General features: G+C 53.9%; 1 protein-coding gene across 1 annotated transcript; it reads left to right on the top strand.

The window, feature by feature from the left end:
* The first annotated feature begins 1749 nt into the window (after window positions 1-1749).
* Window positions 1750-21836, top strand: HELZ2 (helicase with zinc finger 2). Its single transcript, XM_068416359.1, has 19 exons — window positions 1750-2487; window positions 2584-2767; window positions 3160-3267; window positions 3926-4449; window positions 4806-5438; window positions 6447-7230; window positions 7667-7742; window positions 8967-12480; window positions 13307-13392; window positions 13809-13940; window positions 14190-14357; window positions 14618-14759; window positions 15331-15447; window positions 16029-16221; window positions 17016-17150; window positions 17398-17616; window positions 17927-18083; window positions 18515-18682; window positions 19192-21836. Exons 1-19 carry the CDS (start codon window positions 1805-1807, stop codon window positions 19314-19316), a joined length of 8148 nt encoding a protein of 2715 aa, XP_068272460.1. The 5' UTR covers window positions 1750-1804; the 3' UTR covers window positions 19317-21836.
* Window positions 21837-22298: the final 462 nt, after the last annotated feature.

Raw genomic sequence — 22298 nt, 5'->3', positions numbered from 1 at the left:
CGTGGCAGGGCCCTGCCCGCCCAGCTGTAATTCATGCGTTAAGGGCTGCCCGTCCGCACGGGAGGGCTGCGAGTCAAGGTTTGAAAACGGGGCTGGTGTTTATCCACCGAGCGCGTGCCCAACCTGCTGCGCGGCAGGGAAGTAGGGTGAGGTGATTTCTTCCTGGCTGGGTGCCGGGGTGGGATGCGAGGAGCTCGCTCACGGGGCGCTGGGGGAGCGGGCGATGCTCCGGTCGCTGCCTCCCTGCACTCCTGGCTCGGTGTTTGCAGCCTCCAAGCACCCCGTTCATCCCAGAAAACGAGCCTTAATTAAAAGCGAACAGTATTTCTGCAGAAGCAGTGCAAAGTTTGCCCCCCTGCTCCATCGTCTGCTGGACCACAGCTGTAAATACAGCTCTTGCCCCATATCTCTGGAGAGCTGGTCCTTCGTGGCTGCGAATCAGGAGCCTGAGGCAGATGCTCGGCATGAGGCTGGTGGCTTTGCTTGGCAGCACACCCTGCCCGCAGCTCCATCCCGGCGTGCTCCCTTCGCCCCGAGCCACGGGGCCTGGCCACAGAACCCTGCAGCATCATTCCCAGGGGTGCTCCCGGCCTCTGGTTACCGAGGAAGCTGCTGGCAAACGCTGAGAGGTGGCCGGGGAGGGCAGGGAGCCGTGACTCCTCTTCCTCACTGTGGAGCCAGAGCTCTCCCAGCCACGTGTTTACCGAGCTGTTGGCCAAAGGAGATGCCGGTGGGACCCTGTTCCAGCATGCCCATCTCCTGGCCTTGGGTGCTGCATCCGGGGAGCAAAGAGGGTGGTTGCTTTGTTAATTAATTCCAATTAATATTTTGTGCTGCTGGGGGGTTGGAGCTGGGTGTCTCCCGCTCGGCATGGGGCTGCCCGGCCGGACCCGGAGGGGAGAGCAGGAAAAAGAAAGTTGGCAGGAACAAACCGAGGCGGGGGAGGCATCGGCAGCGGGAAGGGGAAGTTGGATCATCCGGCCACAGGCAGGGAGAAGGTCAGTGGTGGCCACAGGGACCATTCCAGGCCCCCCAGGGCAGCCTCCACTGCAGGCGGCTTTCCTGCGTTGGGTGGTAAATGCCAACGGGCTGCAGCACGCCGGGGCCGAGCTGAGCCCCGCTGGAGCCCCCAGCAGCCTGGTCCCTGCGGGACACGGTCCCCTGGGACCCAGGCTGGTGGGTGAACAGGTCCCGGGCGCTTGGGTGCCGAGGGTGAGGGTGTCTCTGGGGGGTTTGGGTGGTGGGCGAGGTTCCCGGCCGCTTGCTGGGGAGCGGGGCCAGGCTGTGCCGGTGCCTCGGCGTGTGCCCAGCCGGGGACCGGCTGACGTTTCCTGCTAAGTCGCTTGTTTCTTTGTCAGGCTTTGTGAACTCGCACCAATGGTACGTGGTGAGCTAGGACACGGCGGCTCCATGGCACCTCCTCCCCCCGGCATCACCTTGTAGGAACTTCCCACCGTTCATTTCGCTCCGCTGAAGCCCCCCGCCCAGGATGCCGACGGCGAACGGCCCGGCGGTGCCGCTGGGCAGCCTCCAGCAGCAGCTGGAGCTGCGCCTGGTCTGCTCCAAGTGCAGCGTGATGGAGAACGAGGTCACCTACCAGCTGCGAGAGGTGGAGCACGACTGCATCTACGAGACCCTCCTGGCCCGCTACCGCAGCCGCCGCAGCTCGGCCTGGAGGCAGGTGGCCAGGCGGCCCGGCTTCCCCAGCCCGGCGCGCTACACCGTCTGCCGGTACTACGTGGTGGGGCTGGGCTGCAGCAAGCACAAGAGCCAGTGCACCTTCGCCTGGAGCGCGGAGGAGGCCATGGTGTGGAACTTCGAGAGGGAGAAGCAGGTGAAGCGGCACCAGCTGAAGGCGGCGGTGCTGCAGGCCCAGCTGGGGGGTCACCCCGCCGCCTCCCACCCCGCAGCCGGCGCCGCCGGCGAGATCGCCAGCGAATTCGGGGGGCGGTTCCAGGACATCTGCAAGCGTTGCTTCTTCAGCTGCCCCCAGCGCATCTCGGCGGGCGGGCAGGGCCGGCTCTGCGCGTCCCACGGGTCCTGGGACCCCCTCCTGGTGCACGTGGTGTCGGACAGCCGGCGGAGGCAGCAGTACACGGCCGTCCGGCCCTGCCCCGACTTCATGCCCGCCTTCAGCTACTGCCGCTTCGTGTCCAGGGGCCAGCCCTGCAAGCACGGCCCCCAGCGCTGCCAGTATGCGCACAGCGACGTGGAGATGGCCGTCTGGGAGGCCGAGAGGGAGCGGGGCTTGGTTCGCTCCGACCTGCTGCCGCCCACGGGGACCGGCAGCACCGACGGCAAGCCGGCGGCGCCTGCCCCGGTGCATTTCTACTGCTGGGTCTGCCTGGTGACCTTCAGCTCGCAGGAGCGCTTCGAGAGCCACTGCTCCTCCGTTGAGCACGTGCAGATGCTCTCGGCCGACACGTCCGTCCAGTGGGTCCATCGCGCGCCGCCGCTCGGGCTGACCAAGTTCTCGCTGTGCAGCAGGTAAGGCACCCACCCGTGCAGCGGGGAGGAGGGCAGGGGCGGCCGCCGGCTCCCCCACGCCACGGGTGGCACCTGGGACACTGTCTCTCCCGACAGAGCGGAGGTGTGCGAAATGGGGAGCAGCTGCACCAAGGCTCATTCCGCCGAGGAGCTGCAGGAGTGGATCCAGAGGGTGAAGGTTGACGTAAAGAAAAAGAAGCAAGCGCTGAAGGAAGGGCTCTTGTCCTACCAGGACCGGCTCATCGCCGAGTATCGGATGTGCTCCAACGAGGTGTTGATTGTGAGTCGTGGGCGACGGGGTGGGAGCGCGTTGGTCTGGCGCATCGTGAGAAGCCTCTCGTGTAAGAGCTCGGGAACGGAGCCCACCACTCACCTTTCTAACGGTGGTGCACAAAAGGATGCTGCATCCCTCTTCCTTCACCTCTTCCGAGGTGGCAACCCGAGAGCCTGGTCGGGGTGCCCGGCTGTGCCGTGGGTCCGTGCGTTTCCCGAGGCTGCTGCATGGGGACGTGGAGCAGCGGTGGGTGAGGGCTGGGTGTGAGGATTTACTGACAGTCCCCTCCTGGGAGGATGTAGCATAAAGGCAAAGGATGAAGATGGCCCCGCGGAGGCTCTGCGGTGAGTCCCTGGGATGTTGCCTTCAGTCCCGCTCCTCTCCTGCCTCCCCCACAGATGGCTGAGCATGTCGAGGGCGTCCGAGTTGTGTGTGAGCAGCCCCTGCACGTGCAGTTGGAGGACAGGAGGGCGAAGTACCAGTGGAAGTTCAGGGTCCACTCCCAGGTGAGCTCATCTCTGCGCAGCGGGAGGCTGCTGGGCACCATCCTTGTCCTTTGGGTTATTTTGTTTGGTTTTTCAATTGTTATTTCTGCAAGGGGCAGCAGGGTAGGGATTTTGGGGTGCCTGAATGAGGACGTGTGTTGGGTATTCAGGAGCAGCTCAGGCTGTGCACAAGGCGTGCAGCCACCGTGTCTCCCGTCTCATGCGGTGGGGCTGGGGCGGACGCGGCTGCTCTCAGCACCTCCCACGTATCACCACAAATAACAAGATTCAGCTGCTTTCCTGCCCAGTCACCATCTCTGGAGGTGTTTAAAAAAAGCCTGGACATGGCACTTAGTGCCATGGTCTAGTTGCCATGGTGGTGTCAGGGCAATGGTTGGACTCGATGATCCCAGAGGGCTCTTTCAACCTGATTGATTCTGTGAAATTCTGTGAAATTTTGTGGGTGTTGGGGGCAAGAGGTTGGGTCTAGTCGTCCTCTCCGACACAGGAGATTTGCTGTTTACAGCAGACTGTCTCAATCTCTATCAAACTGCAGTCTGAGGTTCTTTAAGAACTTCAAGTAATTGCTGTGGGGTTGCATGAGGAAGGACCTCATCAGCCGCTGGGTTCTTCCCATGGGCTGCCCTCACCATGGCCCTGTCTTCTCCTCAACCTGCAGATGCTTCTGCAGCACGTGGCGTTACTGAAGCGGGAACCTGGCGTCAACTTCTACCTCTCGGGGAATGGGCTGTCCCAGGGCCTCCACTACATTCGGGGGAAGCATGTGGCCACCCTGCCTTCCTCCCCACCCACCGCACTGGTGGAGGTCTGCATGGAGTGCTGCACGCTGGGCGTCTTCGAGCAGTGGGTAGTGTTCGACTTCGGCAGACGCCCCGTCCTCATACAGAAGATCAAGGCGCAGGTGGGCCGGCGGGAGGCCCCCCAGCACGTCCCCGGCAGCAGGGAGAGCAGCCGCCCTGTCAACTTCTTACGATGGGATAGAGGTAACCGGATCATCGTTCCCAGCGTGCCAAGGACCGGTGAAGAAGTGGATCTGCTGGCCAAGTACAAACCTCCTGCTCTCGCGCTGGACTACCAGCGCGAGGGTGGTGCGACCGTTCCCATCACCCGTCTCAACTATCGTGAGAAGATGCACAGCTTCCTCTTCCGTGAGGAAGAAGCCGAACAGGCTCTGATTGCCAGGTAAGTGCCAGGCGTGGACCCAGAGGGGTTCCTCCTCGCTCTGGACCATGGGCCCATTGCTAACCCTGCCCTTGGGGCCATGTCACTATTGAAGTCTCCATCTCTTCTGGGTTGGGTCCTGAGGAGCCTTCCCAGACAAACGGAAACCTGCCAAGAAAGATGGCTTGCTGGGTAGTGATAGAGGGGAAGAGCTGGGTGGATGGGCTAGAAGCACGGCTTCTGCCTCTGTGTGCTCTGGGGGCTGGCGAACCCTCTCTGGCTGTAGGTGGCAACCACCCCTCTGCAGCAGGGAGAGCGGTTGCTGCGAACCGATGGGCCAGTTCTTTGCCCTTCATTGGGGTGTTTCCTCCTTTCAGACTCAGCCTGCGGGTCCTCATCTCGCTGACCCCCACGCTGCAAAGCCTCTCCATGGGGATGAAGTTTGCCCTCTCTGGTGAGCTGTTTGCTGAAGTGCCTACCCCTTACAACCTCTCGCCGGACACGGACGAGGGGTATCTGCTGAGCAGGTCTGTGCCCACTGCTTTCCTGGCACTTGACCCACCTGTAGACAATCGGGTTTACGAGGTTAGCGTGGAGCATAAAGCCACCACGGAGAAGACCATCTGGCTACAGGTACCAAAGAGATGCTGCTCAGAGCTGAACTTCAAGCCAAACACCTCCCACAAGGTGGAGATCCAGTTCCAAATCGACCAGCTGCTGTTCCGGCAGTGGCACCAGGCTGTGGACCGCCTGTTGGATGAGAAGCTGGTCCTACCAGATGTTGCCAGTTGCTCTGTCCCCTACTCTCCTGGGTCACCACAGAAAGGGAACAGCAAGCAGAAACTAGCCATCTCCTTCATCACTGGCCAGGCAACCAGCAGCCGGCAGGTCCCACCTCTTCTCATCTACGGGCCTTTCGGCACAGGGAAGACCTTCACCTTGGCCATAGCCACCATGGAGATCCTCAGGCAGCCCAACACGCGGGTGCTGATCTGCACTCACACTAACAGGTTAGCGGGGGTGAGGGAAGAGGCGACCAGAGTCATGGGCTGAGTCCCTGTGGTGGCCCATCGCTCGCCTGGTGGGATGAGCAGGAGCCAGGGTGTATGAGGCGGAGCTGAGCTGCCTTTTTTTTAGTGTGCATTTCAATTACTTGTTTAAATGAATTCATTTTTATTTAGTATGTCTTAAACTGCTCCAGCGCTTCCTCCTAGGAAGGAGCCTGGCATGGGTGGAGGTCTTTGTGGAAGAGGCAGCATATTCCTGCCTCATTATAAAGCAGGGATGGGGTTGGAGACACAGTTCTTTCTAGCCGTGGAAGAAGCAGAAAGCTGTTGCCTGAGCTCGTGGGGTAATATTGTGCTCTACTTGCCCTTGAAGACTATTGTGCTCTGTGCACGTGCCAATTTTTTGACTTTTCCAGGGAAAGTTTGGGGAAGAGGAAATGCAGATCTGGTCTGACTGCCGTTGAATCTGCCTTCAGAGAAACCAGGCCAAGACTGTTAAAATTAGAGCAGTTAGGCTGAAAAGAGTGTCCACATCCAATCCTGCAGGCTGTTACCGCCTCAGTTTTTAATGTATAATAGATGGTGACTGCTAATCTTAGCCTGCTTCAGGCTGTCTGCTTGCACTGAAGCTTCTTCTGCAGCTCTTGTGTCACCCGCCGGGGCTGGGGGTGGTTGGCTGTCAGAGGAGAGGGCTGTGTGACTTGGCCCTAGAGAGCAGCAGGGCCACAGATTTCATTGGGCACATTGCATTTTTCCATATCGGCATCGAGAGATGCCCTAGTCTCTAGTATCTGCTCCTATTTTAAGTTATACTCTCAAAATACACTTGGAATCGGTGGCTGCGTGAACTTCTTTGCGCGTATGTGAATGTCTCCTGTGACGAGTGCGCTGTCAGCCAAAGCTGGGGGAGAGTTTGGGTGCGTGTGGGTGAATGATCAGAGAGCGCATTGGGATGATGGTCACGGCATTTGGGAGCAGCACTTGATGGTTTCCCCCTTTGTCCCCCTCCAGTGCTGCTGACATCTACGTCCGGGAGTATTTCCATAACTACGTGACCAACGGGCATCCATGGGCTGTTCCCTTGAGGATTATATCCACTGACCGTCCCATCAACCTGACAGACCCCGTCACTCAGATGTACTGCTGCCTCTCGCCAGACCAGCGCTCCTTCCGGCACCCCACGCGGGCGGAGATCGACAGGCACCACGTCATTATTACCACCTCCATGTTATCCAAGAACCTGAAGGTTGCCCCGGGCTACTTCACCCACATCATGATCGACGAGGCTGCTCAGATGCTGGAGTGCGAAGCTTTGGTTCCGCTCTCCTACGCCACTTTTGAGACCCGGATTGTCCTCGCTGGGGACCACATGCAGATAACCCCGAAGCTGTTCTGCGTTGGGGATGGACAATCTGCTGATCACACCCTGTTAAACCGGCTCTTTCAGTTCTACCAGAAAGAAAGGCATGAAGTGGCCGTGAAGAGCAGGATCATCTTCAATGAGAATTATCGTTCTACTGCGGACATAATTGAGTTTGTCTCCAAGCACTTCTACGTTGGCAAAGGCAATGCTATCCAAGCCAGTGGGAACATCCTACCCCATCCTGAAATCTACCCACTTGTGTTCTGCCACGTGTCTGGCGTGGCCGAAAGGAGCATGTCCATGATTTCTTGGCACAACAGCTCCGAGATAATACAAGTGATTGAGAAAGTGAAGGAGATCTATCAGAAGTGGCCAGATGAGTGGGGTGTCCGAGATATGAAGAAGATCTGTGTGGTCTCCCATGGGATGCAGGTATGTAGGAGACCCTCGCGTTCCCCACCTGAAGCGGGTATGCATGCACCGCTGACCACTCTCTAAACTCTCCCTAATAAACACTGGACTCTACTTACCATAAACTATCTCTTCATGCTGGCAAAATTAGAGAATCTGGGGTCTTGCATGCCACCAGTGTCTTTTCGAGGTGCTCTCCGTTTGGGTAGTGTGTCATGAGTGGTCACAGCAGAGATGCCTCATGGTGGGATGGTTTAGCTGAAGATTTCTTTCAGCATCCTCTAGGCAGATTAACTGTAGGGCAGAGTGGGAGCTGAAGTCAGCCCAGGACGTGTGATTGCTGTCGAGTAACTTTCTTGGGGAACCTGCAGCCGAGAAGGGTAAGGGACCTTGGTGTTGGGTGGGGGCGTTTCTGAGCTGAAACTGTATTCACTTGTGCCTCTTTCCTTCTTACCAGGTTTCTGCAATAAGACAAGAGCTGAGAAAGAAGCAGCTACAAGGTGTGGTGGTGGAAAACTATGAAAACTTGCCAGGTTTGTGTCTTGTGCAATAGTTAGTCGTGCCTAGCTGCGCTTTGAGGTCTCCTGTGTGCAAGGGAGAACCTTTGCAGTCATGTTGGTGGACAGGAGAGTCTATTGCAGCTACAGCCACTGTGTAATGAGCGGGGAGAAGAGATGCTGGGTCGCTAGTAGAGGTCTTTCTGGCATCTTAATGTTGTCCTCCTTGCTAAAATGCAAAAATCTCATGGCAAAATACCTCTCTGGGAGGATGCATGTGGTGCTGTTGGGCAGAGCTCCCCTGCCCTTCCCCATGGCTCGGCCACCGCTGCAGCGAGTGGCCACAGCCCCCGTAGCACTGATTAGGAGGGAGTGCCTGGAAATGCTTTGGCTGATTTTCATCCCCCTTTGGTTGGTAGCTCTTTGATTTTGTCCTTTCCTCAGTGAATAAGATTTCACACTGAATTAAATCTGCACCCAACTGTCAACTTGTTTCGAATATATGGACGGTGCTTTGTAGGAGGGTGAAAACCTTGTAAGTGTGATCCCACGGACTTGAGCATGTGTGAATCATGTGAAAGCCCCGAGTACCAGCGGGGGAGGTTGGTAATAGAAGGGAATTGAAACTAGGATGGCTTGTGGGTACCAGTCGCAGCAAAAAATCACAGAGCAGCTCACAAAAGGAGTCTGCTGCTCTGGATGACGAGAAGGGGATAGGGCTGGTTTTGCCCTCAAGGACTTAGTTTATGACTCATCTGTGTTGTTCTTATTATTTTTTTTTTTTATTGTGCAGCTGGGACTCCTCATGGTGAGAATAACTGACCCCTGGGGTGTGTTTCTGCTCTCCACACCCTTTCTTTGCAGTCTCTTCCCAGCTCTGAAATCACTAGGGTGCCTCTTGCTGTTTGTTATTTGTGAGGAGTGGCTGGCAGGGGCAGCCGGTGGCACTGAGCACGCAGGGCTGCTCCATGGGCACTCATGGCTGCACTGGTCCGGTGCCCTGCATTTCTCCCATCTCCATGGTGCCCTTTGCTCCCTGGTGCGTGGTGGTGGTGGCCTCGTGGTGTCTGTCCATCCTGGCTCATGCCTGGAGGCCCTCGCAATCCCCAAGAACCGCTTTATTTGCATCAGGTGACTCCTGTGACTCAGCCCATGGCCACGTAACACAGCGTAGACGGGCAGAGCGCCAGGCAGCAGCCAGACAGGGTCTTCCCCGTTGGGTTCCCGTGAGTGACTTCTGCCTTGTCCCCTCTGGTGCAGGGCGGGAGTTCCGGGTCATCATCATCAGCACGGTCCACACCAGCGAGAGCCTGCGCATCTCAGCCTCCCACCACCTCGAGTTCTTCAACGAAGCCAGAGTGCTCAACACCATCATGACCCGGGCTCAGTCGCTGGTTATTGCGGTGGGGGATGCCGTGGCCTTGTGCTCCCACGGCCAGTGCAGCAAGGTGTGGAAGCGCTTCATCCAGCAGTGCATTGAGAAGGGGAGCGTCTCCCCCAAGAACCTGACGATAGCCCAGATCAAACAGGCTGCATGCGACAAGGAGAGCTGGAGCAGGAGGAGCCCAGAGAGGGACGAGGAGGACAGCGACACAGATTCCTGGAGCTCTGAGGCTGAGAGCGTGAATCCCGATGATCCCATCCTCCAGGAGCTCTTAGATGAGAGCAAGAACGTGCTGGTGACAGTGTCTGAAGAAGGGCTGCTGAACGTGAAGTCCGAGGCTTCAAACCTGTGGGAAGACAGGCAGGAATACGTCAGCTTCTCTTCTCAGGTGATGCAGGAATATCTGCACATGCACCCCAATATGTACAAGAGGTGCGAGCTGATCAAAGAAGGGTTTGACAGAGCTGCTGCCTTCACCCTCGATGACTCCCCTGCGATGACTATTCAGATCAAAGGCAGAATTCACTGCGGGATGGCCTTCACCGGGGACGAGGTGCTCGTGGAAATCCTGCAGAGCAGCACGGCTGACGGCAGCAGCCACCGCCCTCAGGGGAAGGTGGTGGGCATATTAAAGCGTGGGGAGAGAGAACGGACCTTCATCTGCATGATGGATGAATTTGATCCCCGGGTGATGATACCCATCGATCGCACTGTCACCAAAATATTTGTCCCAGGGCTGAAAGAGGAACCCAACGTCGTTCCCATCCGCAGGCTGGTCAATGGGAAGTACAGAGTGGTCAGCTGCGAGAAGATCAGCCAGGAGATGAGGAGATGCCAGTTCTTCTGCGTCCAGGTTATCTGCTGGCGGGAAGGGTTTTACTACCCTTTGGGGATAATAACAAAGATTCTGCATGCGGCGTTGACTTTGGAAGAAGGCTTAAAGATCTTCGACTTGGAGTATGGTTTGGAGAAGAAATACCCACCTGTTGTCACCGAGGAGTTGGCCAAATATACCTCCAGCAGTAAACTAAACCTCACCGAGGAACATCTGAAGGACTGTCGGAGCTACCTGACCTTCACTGTCGACCCCCAAGGTGCCAGGGATTTGGATGACGCTGTCAGTGTTAGGGATCTTGGGCGTCACTACGAGATTGGGATCCACATTGCAGACGTGGCTGGCATCATTCCCAAAGGCAGTGCCTTGGACCTGGAAGCCAAGAAGCGGGGTCTCACCTACTATGCTCCCAACCAGGAGCCGCTGTGCATGTTCCCACCCCACATTAGCCAAGACGTCTGCAGCCTCCTGCCGCAGCAAGAGCGTCGGGTGATCTCCTTGTTTGTCACCATAGAAAAGGAGACTGATGAGATGTTAAAGGAAGTCTTCGCCATCTCTGTGATCCGCTCAGACAGGCAGCTGTCCTATGAAGAGGCAGAGCTCTGCATTAAGGACCACTACAGGGGAGCAGCAATGCCCCTTCGTTTCGACACCCTGGAGGACTGCATAGCTGTGGCTTATCACTTCTCCAGGGTCCATCGGAAATTTCGGCTGCAGGAGGACTGTTTCTATGACCGGCTGGATGAGGAAAGCTCGCCAGGTAACAGAGGGTCCCATCAGATGATAGAGGAGTTAATGATCATGTTCAACAGTTTCGTGGCCGAGTTCCTCACCAACCAGGAGGACACCAGAAATGTCACTCCTCTCCGGTGTCAGTGCGAGCCAAGCCCTCAACAGTTATCACTCATGAGAAACAAGTACAGCCACATCCTTCCTTTGTCCATCCACCTCTCACACCACCTGGGAGGGCCACCTCCTGACCAAGACTCCTCTGAAAATGTGGAGTTCAGCCTCCTGGCCCCCATCTGGGAGCACCTGCAGTCAGCCGCTACTGTCTGTGACTTCCACAAGATGCTAGACCTTATTGTTACTGATGACATCCACCCGACACTGGCCCCCGTGGCTCTGGAGTTCAGGAGACTGCTCAGCCGCTCCTATTTCAGTCGCTCCAACTCCACTGTCCAGTCAAAAGCGGGCCATTACTCCCTGCACCTTGACTCATACACCTGGGCCTCCTCTCCCATCCGCCGGTACGTGGATGTCGTGGTCCAGCGGCACCTTCATTCTGTGCTCCGCAAGAAGCCCATCGTCTATTCTTCAGATGACATTGAGTTTCTCTGTCATGACTTCAACAGGAAGAATTACCAGGCGGTGACGTACGAGAAGAAAGCCCGCTGCCTGCAGATGGCCACTCAGCTGAAGGGCCAAGCCCTGCAGAAGGTCGCCTTCGTAGTGGATATCGAGGGGATGAACAAGTATTTTAAAGCCCTGTTTCCACTGAACAAAGAGACTCTTCCAGATCCCCAGATAATTAACTACCGCTCTCTTCAGCTGGTAGAGCAGCCCATGTTCATCCAGGAGCAGAACAGCATCAGGCTGACGTGGAAGAGGAGGATGTACTCCGTGGAGACGATGAAGGAGCACAGAGTGCAGGAGGGACCTCTCCGTGACCGCAGCATCACCCTCTCCAGCACCCAGACTTGGCAAGACGTGCTTGCAGCCATCAGGAGCGAGGAGTTTGTGACGGCGGCCTCCCTCCTTCAGGAGAGCAAGGAGGTGTGCCAGCGGTGCGTGGGCTGGGTAACCAAGAGCCCGTGCTCGCACTACGTGGAGCTCTTCCTGGAGCTGAGCGCAGGCGACGTGCTGCAGTTCCAGCTCACCACGGATGTCTTTCGGGGCTTCCTGGTGCCTTACGTGCAGCTGTGGTGCGTGACGCCAGGTTTTGACGTCTGCCTGCAGCACACGGAGAAGCCCATTGATTGCTTCTCCGCCTACGCCACCCTGCCGTCCAAAGACAAGTACGAGGACGCAGCGGAGTATAACAAGGTGTGGATGCCGATGAGTGCCATGGAGTCTGCTTTGTGTGCGGTGGCCGAAAACGACTCGATTGTCCTCCATGATGTCAAAATAAACTGGGCACAGCAAAGGACAAGCAAAGGGCAGCTGCAAGGGAGTTTCCGCCTAAAGAAAAAATTTATGGAGCACTGCTCCATTGAAGTGGACTTCAACCACTGTTGCTTGTGTATTCGCTTAAGTGAGCTGAAGCTTGGGAGCCTTCAAAGCCATGAGGAACGCCTTAGCCAGGACCTCCAGGATCTGACTTTTCTTAACAAGGGCAGGTCAGAAAGCAAACTTGTGATCGATCCGGATACCTACACCTGGGTGGCTCACGGGGTCACTGAAGAGTTCAGCAGCAATGAGAAGTCAGACAGGACTGGTAAGCAGACTGTGAACTTCTACATCCACTATATGTCTATGGAGAACATCCCCGTGGAAATCTCACAGTCCTCTGCCAGCTTCACGGTGGAGCTCATCCCAAAGATGCTGCCAGACGTGTAAGTGTGCTTAGCGGTCGTGATCTGGTTAACCTGTCCGTGCAGAGCAAGGGCTGCCCACAGGACTCCTTTGCTCGCTGGTGTGGCTGATCCCCTGAAAAATCTGTCTTTGCCCAGCTCTGGGCATGCTGTTGGGCTGTGGATGTTTGGTGGGGGCGGCAGCGTTTCTCAGACCTGTTCTCCAGTTGGCCTCTTGCTCTTCTGGTTGACCTTGAGAATGGGGAGGTAGGGGAAGGTGCCACGCTGAAATTCCCCTGGGCGTCTGTTTCTTATGTTACTGGATTCCTGCAATCTGTGTCACAAAAGGCAGCGTGAAGCACTGGGTCGGGGTTTGCTTAGCAGAAGCTCTCCCTGATTTCCCAATCATTCCCCTTTGTTGTTGCTGTGAAGCAAGATCTGCTCTTATTAAAGCAGAGCTGGTGTCTAGTTCGCCCTTCTTTGCCCGCAGCGTGGACTGCTACGCACCCATGACTGCTGTAGCTTTTTCGGGGCAGAACATGCTCCCTTTTGTAACGTGAATTTTAGGAAAAAAATTGGAAGCTAAGCCACTAAAATGGGCTGGGCCCTAATAAAATGGAGCTGGGACACAAGTTGTGCTCCTTGCTCTCAACATCTTCGCAGGCTCAGCTCTTCAGACAGTTGAGAAATAGCCCCAGATGCAAACGAGCAGAATAAGTGTTGTTTTGGTTTAAGTTCTTTTGGGAAGGATTTAATGCAACACCAAAGCAGAAAGAAAGAATAAAGGAGACAGTTGTACAAAGCTGTGTTACGATTTTTGCTATTTTATGCTACATTCCATTCATTCTTATTTTTCCCTGTCTGTCAGACGGAAAGAAAGGGCAATTGGGAGGCTCAAGCATGCCTCTGACCTTGCTAAAAGCATCGCCCTCGGCCATGAACCTCCTAAAAAAGGTAGGTGAAAATATTCACCTTTATACCTTGTGGCTACTTGCTTCTGGCCCGTCCGGTGCGCTGGCAGCTCCCGCGGGCCCTTGCCATAGGGGTGATGCTCCCAGACCAGGAGGTTCCCCTGCCAAGGGGAGGAGAGGAGCTGCTAGCCTGGCAGGGAAGGTAATCTGGGATGCCCTGCTGGAGAGGGCACGGGTGATGTTTTAACCCCCAGGAAGGGGGGGGTTCACAGAGAAGTGAGCCTTCACAGAGAAGGCTCTTGGGCAGAACATCTTGGCACGGGACAAGGATGGCTTCTAGGTGGTCTTGTAAATGGGCCACGATTGCTTGGTACCTGCTGCATCCTCCTGTTGAATCTCTTGTGTGCTGATTTCAGTAACCTTCTTTAAACTTGTTTTCTTGGCTCTTTGTGTTAACAGTGACAAAGTCCAAAATCCTGCAGCAAAAATCCTTTGATCTCCCTGGCAGCTGCAGGAAGCTTAACCAGAGTCAGAACCAGGCTATTCTAAATGCTCTGAGAAAATCCTTCACGCTCATCCAAGGCCCACCAGGTAAGGCTGCAGGGATGGCATGCGTGCCAAGATGCTTGCTTTGGTATGATGGCAGGTTAGAGCTCATCTGTTGCTTTCCATAGGACCCTTGGTGAGACAGGAGAAGGTAGCGTGGGTTGGCATCACCCACAGCTGTTCAAGGCACGCCCCTCAGTTCTTGATTTTATTTCACGCCTGATCATCCAGACGCTGATCTAGAGCATGGGTGTCGTGGTGAAAGTGTTCTCAGCAACCTCCTTGTTTTTCTAGGCACGGGGAAAACCATTGTTGGAACTCACATTGTCTACTGGTTCCATAAGCTGAACGAGGAGAGTGCTGAGCCGGAGCCAAAGCCATCCTCTAAAGAAGAAAAGCCCAAGGGGAGAAAGTGCATCTTGTACTGTGGCCCATCCAACAAGTCTGTTGATGTTGTTGCTGGTAACTATCGGTTTTAAGTCCTTGAAGTGGCTCGTGCTGGTGGGAGGGAGAACACGTGGCCGTGAGCGGGAGGGGCAGAAAGCAGGCTGGTCCTTACAGAAGACCCCTCACTGCAGGGTGAGGACCGGTGAAGGTGGGGTTGTTGAGCGAGAGGTGGGGAGAAGAGGCGAGTGTACGGCGAACGCTGGGCACCTCACGGGCCTTTTCTCAGCATCACTGGTGCCTGGTGCTGTCTGAGCAGATCCCGTCTCCTTCCCCAGCGATGCTGCTGATGATGCAGAAGCTGAAACCACTGAGGGTTTACGGGGAGGCCATTGAGGCGATGGAGTACCCGTACCCGGGGAGCAACCTGCACCTCTACCGCAAAGTCTTGCGGGATGCAAAACCAAAGCATGAGCTCAGGTAGGACCGCGTGGCCCCGCAGGCTCCAAGAGTGCTGGGGAGCAATGTTTCCTGCACCGGTGAAGCTGAACAAGCCAGAGCAAATGTGATTTCCACCCCGCTGCTGTGGAGCAGCACCATTAGCCTGATTTGTACTTAATTTTCTCAAGTGAAGGTGTATAGTCTAATGTAGCACTTAGTCAGGACACCCAGGTTGCTGAAGGCATCCTAGATGTTTTCATCTCTTTGAACAGCTCTAAAAGTCTCTGACTTCATTCCTGCTTGCAACAGCTAAAGAAAAGTGGTTGATGTGGCACTTAGTGCCCTGGTCGAGTTGACATGGTGGTGTCAGGGCAATGGTTGGACTCGATGAGCCCAGAGGGCTCTTCCAACCTGATTGATGCTGTGATTCTGTATTTTGTGTCCTCAAGGGTGAACTAAGTGTTAGGTCTATAAAGATAGAAAAGTCTGGCTGTGACTTCTTTAGCTAATGGGGTTTCTCCACACAGACAAGCGTGGTATGCTTCACTGTAGAAGAGGTCACTTGGGCATGTGTTGGGGGAAAACGTTTATATATTGACTCTCTATCCAGCGAAATAATCCTGCATCATTGCATCCGGCGGCCGCCCAACCCTTTGTGGCAGGAGATCCGTAACTTTGACTCTCGGATGAGGAGAGGAGAGCAGATAACAGAAGAAGAAACAAAGAAGTGAGTAGAAAGAGACCCCGGTGAGAGACTTTGGCCGTGTGCCACCTCTGAAGCACTGCCCAAAGGAGCACAGTGCAGCTATCTATCTCCTCCCCCTGCGAGAAGAGGTTTGGGCTGTACTTGCTAGGTCTCAGCTGACACAAACTCATAGTCTGCATGAAAGTCAGCAGATTTGTCCCGGCTCATGCAAGCCAAGGGACTAAGTGAAAACATCAGGACAGATTAATAAGCTGTGTGTTGGGAATGATGATCAGAAGTGATTAGCTCAGGGTTAGCGGTACAGCGCACAGCCTCAGCATCACTTCTGCTCTGGTGCTGTTGTCCATCTGGACCAAAAGTCATATTATGCATGTGTGACACTTGCATCCTCTGCCCCGAACCCCTGCCCTGTGGAGTTCAGGACAAAGTACGTTTCCTACAGTGTCTATCCCAAGCCCTTTTCTGGGAACACCAGCTCATGCTGGGGAGGGAGATGGAGCAGTAACAATTTGGGAAAGTATAGCCTCTGCCTGGTTCCTGCATGAGGAACCTGGAGATGCTTCCCTTATGCATCACCTGGTGTCTTCTGCATCGGCCACCAGGTACAAAAGCCAGTTGGCGGCTGCTCGTGCATTTGAACTGGCCCGCCACGATGTCATCCTGTGCACATGCTCCACTGCATCTGCCAACTCCCTGGAGGAGCTCAATGTCAAGCAGATAATCATTGATGAGTGCGCCATGTCCACGGAGCCCGAGACCCTCATCCCCTTGGTCAGCCACAAACATGCAGAGAAGGTAAGTGCCTTCCAAAGATGCATCTCTAGGACAACTGCTGAGGGCTCTCAAACCTCTGCATGTCTTCCACCCCCTACCATGCTGCTCTTCCACGTTTTACCGGATTTTAAGGTTGTTCTTGGTAGTATCTATGATGGTGTATCAATGTTTCAGCCTTCAGGGAGTTGCTTCCTTTGAGGTATAGCTCTACTAACTATAATTAAAATCTTGAGGCCCAGAGGGGTACATGCAGTACGTAAGTATTCTCACTAGATGCATGAGCTGTGCATTATCTGCTCATATCACATAAAGCAGAGTCGTAAGACCTGTTGTAGACCTGAAAGCTGTGGTGGAGAGCTATTGCATCCGCTCGCCTCTCTGCTGTGTGCAGCTCAGCTCTCTGTCTTCAGACAGTTACACCCATCCTGTCTCCTCTAAACTTGCTCTTGGCTTTCTGCAAGAGGAAAAAAAGCGATGGTGTGGCTGGATTTTTGGTGCTTCTTTACAGGGTGGGTGTCCCTGCCACCAAAACACGTGCTGACCCAGGTACAAAGTATTAACGTGACGAGAAGCATAGAGCAGATCTCAGCAGACTTACTACATGATGTCTTTCCCCTGTCAGATGGCAACAAGGTTCCACATTATCTGTGACAGGATCTTTATATAATGCCCAACATGGTCTTTGATTGAGGTTGCTGTAACTGTAATATAAATAAGTAGCAACAAAGGTCTGTGTACAAAGAGCCTTTCAAAGAGCTGGTTCCCTTCACCAGTGCCTCCACCCTCATAGCTGAGGTGTCCACTCTTCGTTCCAGGTTGTTTTGCTTGGGGATCACAAACAGCTGCGGCCTGTGGTCAACAACGACTTGTGCAAGAGTCTTGGCATGGAGACGTCTCTTTTTGAGCGCTACCGGCACCAGGCGTGGATGCTGGATACGCAGTACCGCATGGTGAGGCCCTCGAGTGGATTGTCTTTGCTCCATCACAGAAAATGCTGCTATCAGGGCTTACCTCAAGCCGCTGGGAAACAGATATTGTCCATTGGTGCTTTCCCTTTCTAGAGTAATGAATAATGCACTCGCCCGGTGCCAGCTACAGCACCGTGGCATTGCGGGCGAAGCCTGCCTGAAAAGATGCTGCAGGTTGAGAATTTCCTTGGTTTTCATTCACCTCAGTTTCTTCTCTTTTGTCTGCCAGCACAAAGACATTTGCGAGTTCCCATCCCAGGAGTTTTATGAAATGCGGCTGAAAACGTGGCCCCAGCTTCATCCTAGACCCAGTGTCTTCCACCACAGAGGGAACGGCTGCTGCCCTATCATCTTCGGGCACGTGGAGGGGAAGGAGCAGAGCCTCATGATTTCTACTGAGGAAGGAAACGAGAACTCCAAAGCTAACCTAGAAGAAGTGGAGCAGGCGGTGAGGAGGGTCCTGGGGAATTGCTGGAGATGCAAAAGGGAGGGTGTTGTGCTGGGTGACCCTGGGGATCGTGGGGGGACGATGAGTAGCAGTATAGGATAAAGATCAGTGGGGTGCAGTATCTGCCTGGCGTCTTCTCAGGCGTGGAGCACGCCACGATGCCCCTGGGCAGAGGCAGCTGTAGGGAAGCATGACCCAGAGCAGGGGGAGCAGCACAGCCAGGCACCATCACTGCCCTGGGGACAGGGTGCTGGAGGGCTGGTTCCCTGCGGCCACCGCTCCCAGGTGAGCAGGACCCCGGTGTCCCCAGGTGAGGCTGGCCAAGCAGCTGACACTAGATGGCACCATCCTGCCGGAGAGCATCGCCATCCTGAGCCCCTACAACGCCCAGGTGTCCGAGATCAACAAGAGCCTCCAGGCAGAGAACATCCTCGGAGTGACCGTCTGCACCATCATGAAGAGTCAAGGTGAGGCTGGCAGGAGAGGGGAGGGTTGGTCCTGGCCTCTCCTGCCTTCCTGAGGACTGAGGCAACTTCCCACAGAGAATGTCTTTGAGCAAATCCTGCACCAGGGTCATTTCAGCCATGGAAGAAGCATCCCTGGGCCAGCTTTCTGGGTGATTTGTGATTATAATAAATCCTTTGGAGTGCCCAGGCAGGGTGAGACTGCTGAAGACAGGAAGGTGGAGGATGTCTGAAGGGGCTGTTAAAGAACTGCCATAACATGTGCTCTTTGGAGAGCAACGACCGGAGTCCGATGGCCTCCAAAGCTGGAGAAACCCAAACGCTGGCTGCACTTTTGTGGGTCTTGCTGTAGAAAAATGAGCGTCTTGTGGGGTGGAAGGGTGGCCAGGTGCTTCCTTCTAAAAAAAAAAATCTGGTTCAATTCTGCTTTCTAGGAAGTGAGTGGAGATACGTGATCCTGTCAACTGTACGCTCCTGCCCCCGATCAGAGATCGATGTGAAGCCCACGAAGAGCTGGCAGAAGAAGTACCTGGGGTTTGTTACCGACCCAAACCAGGTCAATGTCGGCATCACGCGAGCTAAGGAAGGGCTCTGCATTATAGGTGGGTCTCCTGGGAGTGTGCACAGGCCTGCAGGGGACCAGGGTGCTTGGATGAAGGGGTGGAGATCCAAATCAGTGCAACCGATGGTCTTGCTTTTTTCTTCTGTCCTTTAGACTGTCTGTGGTTTCGAAATTGGGCTCTCGGGGTAATCTGTGCAAAGCAGAGATCGTGCGTGGCTCGTATTGGCGTGTATAATTAGTTTTTCTCACCCTCTGGTTCAGACCGTGTTGTTTCCATCACTTGCATGCTAGAGCTCTCTCCTGCCAGAATTTGGGTGCTGCTTTTCCTCCTAATCACGCAGGCGTGGGCTGGCATGTGTGGGGAGGCTGCTCGCAGATATGTCAGCCCTGAAAAGGGAGCTGGGATTTCACAGAGCTCTGGCTAAAGGAAATGTCCCTGCAAGTTCTCCAGCACCCTTAGGCTAGAAATGTGAGACAAAAGTTGCTGTGACCATATCATCTGAGCCTCTTCTGGCCTCTAACCCACTGCCCCCATCCCTGTGCCGACAGGGAACCGGTACCTCCTGGAGTGCAACCCTTTGTGGAGGAGACTGCTTCAGCATTACAGACAGCACAACTGCTATGCTTCAGCCCAGGGGATTCATGTCAGGAGGACTTCAGCCTTCCACCGATGACGAGGGGTTGTCCCTCGATGAGCTCGTCCCTCGGTACCTGCGTGTGCCTTGGGAAGGACGCAATCTTTCCATCATTTAACGGCCCAGGGAGCCAAACGCAGTGGGGGAGCCAGGATCCTCCCCTGCCCAGGGACAGCTCAGCTCCAGCGCGTGCTTTGGCATCTTGGGGGGTTCTTCATCAGCGCAACCTTGGATGGGAGCTTTCAGCTCTAGCAAACCAAAAACCATTGGAAAAGGATGGATGGGTGGGTGACTTTGTTGAAGGTGATACTGGTTTTTTAACTGTAAGCTGCTCAGCGGAGCCCCCGTCCTATCTGCTGGGGCAGCTGCGCTTTGGGGACCCAACACTCGGCCCATTCGTCGAGGGTGGAACGGTGGCATGCAACGGAGCCGCGCGGCCATAGAGGACCAAAGCTTCGGAGTGCTACCACTCCTTTTAAAACCAAGGCCAGGGAATTCTTAAGGCTTCTTGATTCTCAAAGCAGAAAACCAAATTCTTTTGTTTGGGGTTTTTTTTTTTGTTGTTTGGGTTTTTTTTAAGTGAAGGAAGAAAGCAAAGAGAGAACCACGTACCACTCTTCGTCTACCCAAAACGCTGTTCTCTGAGCGTGTAAATATCACAGAGCCAAGGCCAAGTTGATTTTGTAAATAGATTTACTTATTCTTTGTACAAAGGAGCTTGTCCTCACCAGTATAAAGTTAATGAAAACCGAGGACTGCTCCTACCAGGAAATGCTGGAATTTGTAAGCCTATTTTAAACTGTTCTGAGTTTTATTTGAAATCTCCTCCTGTAAGAGCCCCCCCTTTCCTACCCCATTTTTTTTAAAGCTGCCTTTAATTTATTAACTTTTAACTCTGTGATTTTGCTTCACAGCCTTATGGCCTGAGTTTTTAAGAGCAGTGATGGAAGTTTGATAAATGTACCACAGCATATATGTGTATAATGTATTTTTTTTTTTTAAGTAGCCAGACTGCTGTGAACTGGAAGCTGTGATTCACTGGAGGCGGCTGCTTTTGCCCAGCAGTGTCCGGCTGACATAGACGTAGAGCGGTGAAGTGGTGCTCTCTGCTGAACCACGGAGCTGCTTTTTGCAGCAGGGTATTTTTGAGGGCGGGGTGTCTTTGATCTCATTTAAATTCTAAAGGTATGAAGTGCCTGCCTCGGCTCTCCCCGAGACCACACGCTTGGCTGTCTCTAGATGCTCCCGTGGGATGGAGCCAAGACGCAGCCGCGGTGGTTTTGCACGAAGGATTTGCTGTGCTGGGACACAGGTCCTCCTCGGTGTAAGCGAGGGGTCCCTGTGGCTTCACAGCCCTGTGGCAGGGATGACTTTGGTCCTGTGTTTGCAACTGAAAATGCAGCACGGCTTTCCCAGCGTGGGGGAATGTGCAATAAGAAAGCGTTGTGTCTGGAAAAGTCCTTATTTAACGCTGTCTTTCTTCTCGTGACTCTGTGTTAACTTAAGAACCTGTGGAGGGATTTTGTTGTTCTGTTCCTTCTTTTAAACTCCCTTCCTGCACTTCTGCTCTTGGTGGGTTTGATCTGTACGTCAGGGACCACCCAGGCTTGCTCTTGTCTTACTGAAGCGTGATAAGGGGCATGTGGCTGGTGATTCCATAAAGGACAAAAGCCCGTAGGAAGTAACTCCTGCTGGTGTTAGAACCAGTGGGTCTCATTTTCACGACCTGATGTAAGTGAAGAGCCTCTCCCCCTTATTTTTTTGCTGGTTATTTCATCACATGTAACACCAATCAGGAGACTCACCCCAAGTGTAGTGGCTTAGTCCGATGCTCTTGTGTGGGGCTTGGCCATGTGTTTGTATAGACCAAGAAAGAGACCTCACAAAGCATCTCCCTTTGCCCTCAGTGGGCAAAAAATGTTTACTGCTACTCCTCGGAGGGTAAAGCCTGGACTGAAATGCTTTGCTTGGTCACCTCTGTGTTGCAAGACAATATATATTTTCTTTGGGGTTTTTTTGCTTCTGAAGATGTGGTTTGTAACTGGTGTTTGGAAAACGCTGCCCCAAGCACGGGTAACAGCCAGGCTGGACTCGGGCTGTTTGAGCAGGTACCTGTGGAGCTGGTCGTGCAGCTGCAATAGTCAGGGACAGCAGACAGTGCAGTTCATCCAGCTTTTTATAGGTGGTTAGTGACAGCTGAATATCGTGTTCTTGTCCTTATGCTCATGGATAGGGAGAATCATTGAAATTAATAGAGGAGGAAAGCTCTCCTTGGCTCCAGCTGGTGGAGGAGGAGCCCGCTGGGCTGGGTTTGAGGATTTGGACAGATCTGTGTAGGACAATCAATTTACTGCAATAAATTGTTGTTTTGTTTTTTTTTTAATAGAAATGAAATGTTAAGCATCATGAAGTGTAGATTAAGGAACTTTAAATGTGGCAGGTTTTTATCTTTTGTATGTCTGTGACTTGCACCAAACTTCAAATGACGTTTTGGATACAAATATTTTTACCTGCTTCTACCATTTATAAGAATGAACCTCAACATTCCTTTTTTTGATATTTAAGCCATAATTGTAAAAATTATTTGAATTTATTTAAATAATAAATTTTATTACTAAAAGGTCTGTTTATGTGATGGTTTGACTACAATCTGTTTGGGGACAGCTATACTGGGACTGAAGCAAATGGTAAAAAAGAAAATGAGTGTTGACTGCTGTACATGGCAGAAAAGATTGTTTTCTACATATTGGTCGTGTGGATGTGTTACCCCTCCCTGTTTGTTGGGGGGGATTGGGGGAGTGGTTGGGGTTGTTTTATTGCTGTTGTTGTTTTTTTAATCAGAGTGATCTTTTCACGCACTGTAGAGGGGTGGGCATGAAGTCACGCTTCGGTAGCTATAAGGCACAGGGTGTAGAGGGTGAGAGGAACCAGAGATTGAGGTAAGTTAGGGTGAGTGATTTGAAGAGCTTAGGATTCAGTTCAGGTGTTTTGGAGGAAGGACATGGGGAAAAAGAAAACTTG

This window comes from Nyctibius grandis, chromosome 19, assembly GCF_013368605.1.
Source record: "Nyctibius grandis isolate bNycGra1 chromosome 19, bNycGra1.pri, whole genome shotgun sequence".
NCBI lineage: Eukaryota > Metazoa > Chordata > Aves > Nyctibiiformes > Nyctibiidae > Nyctibius > Nyctibius grandis.
This window is presented reverse-complemented; position numbering and strand designations above follow the sequence as displayed.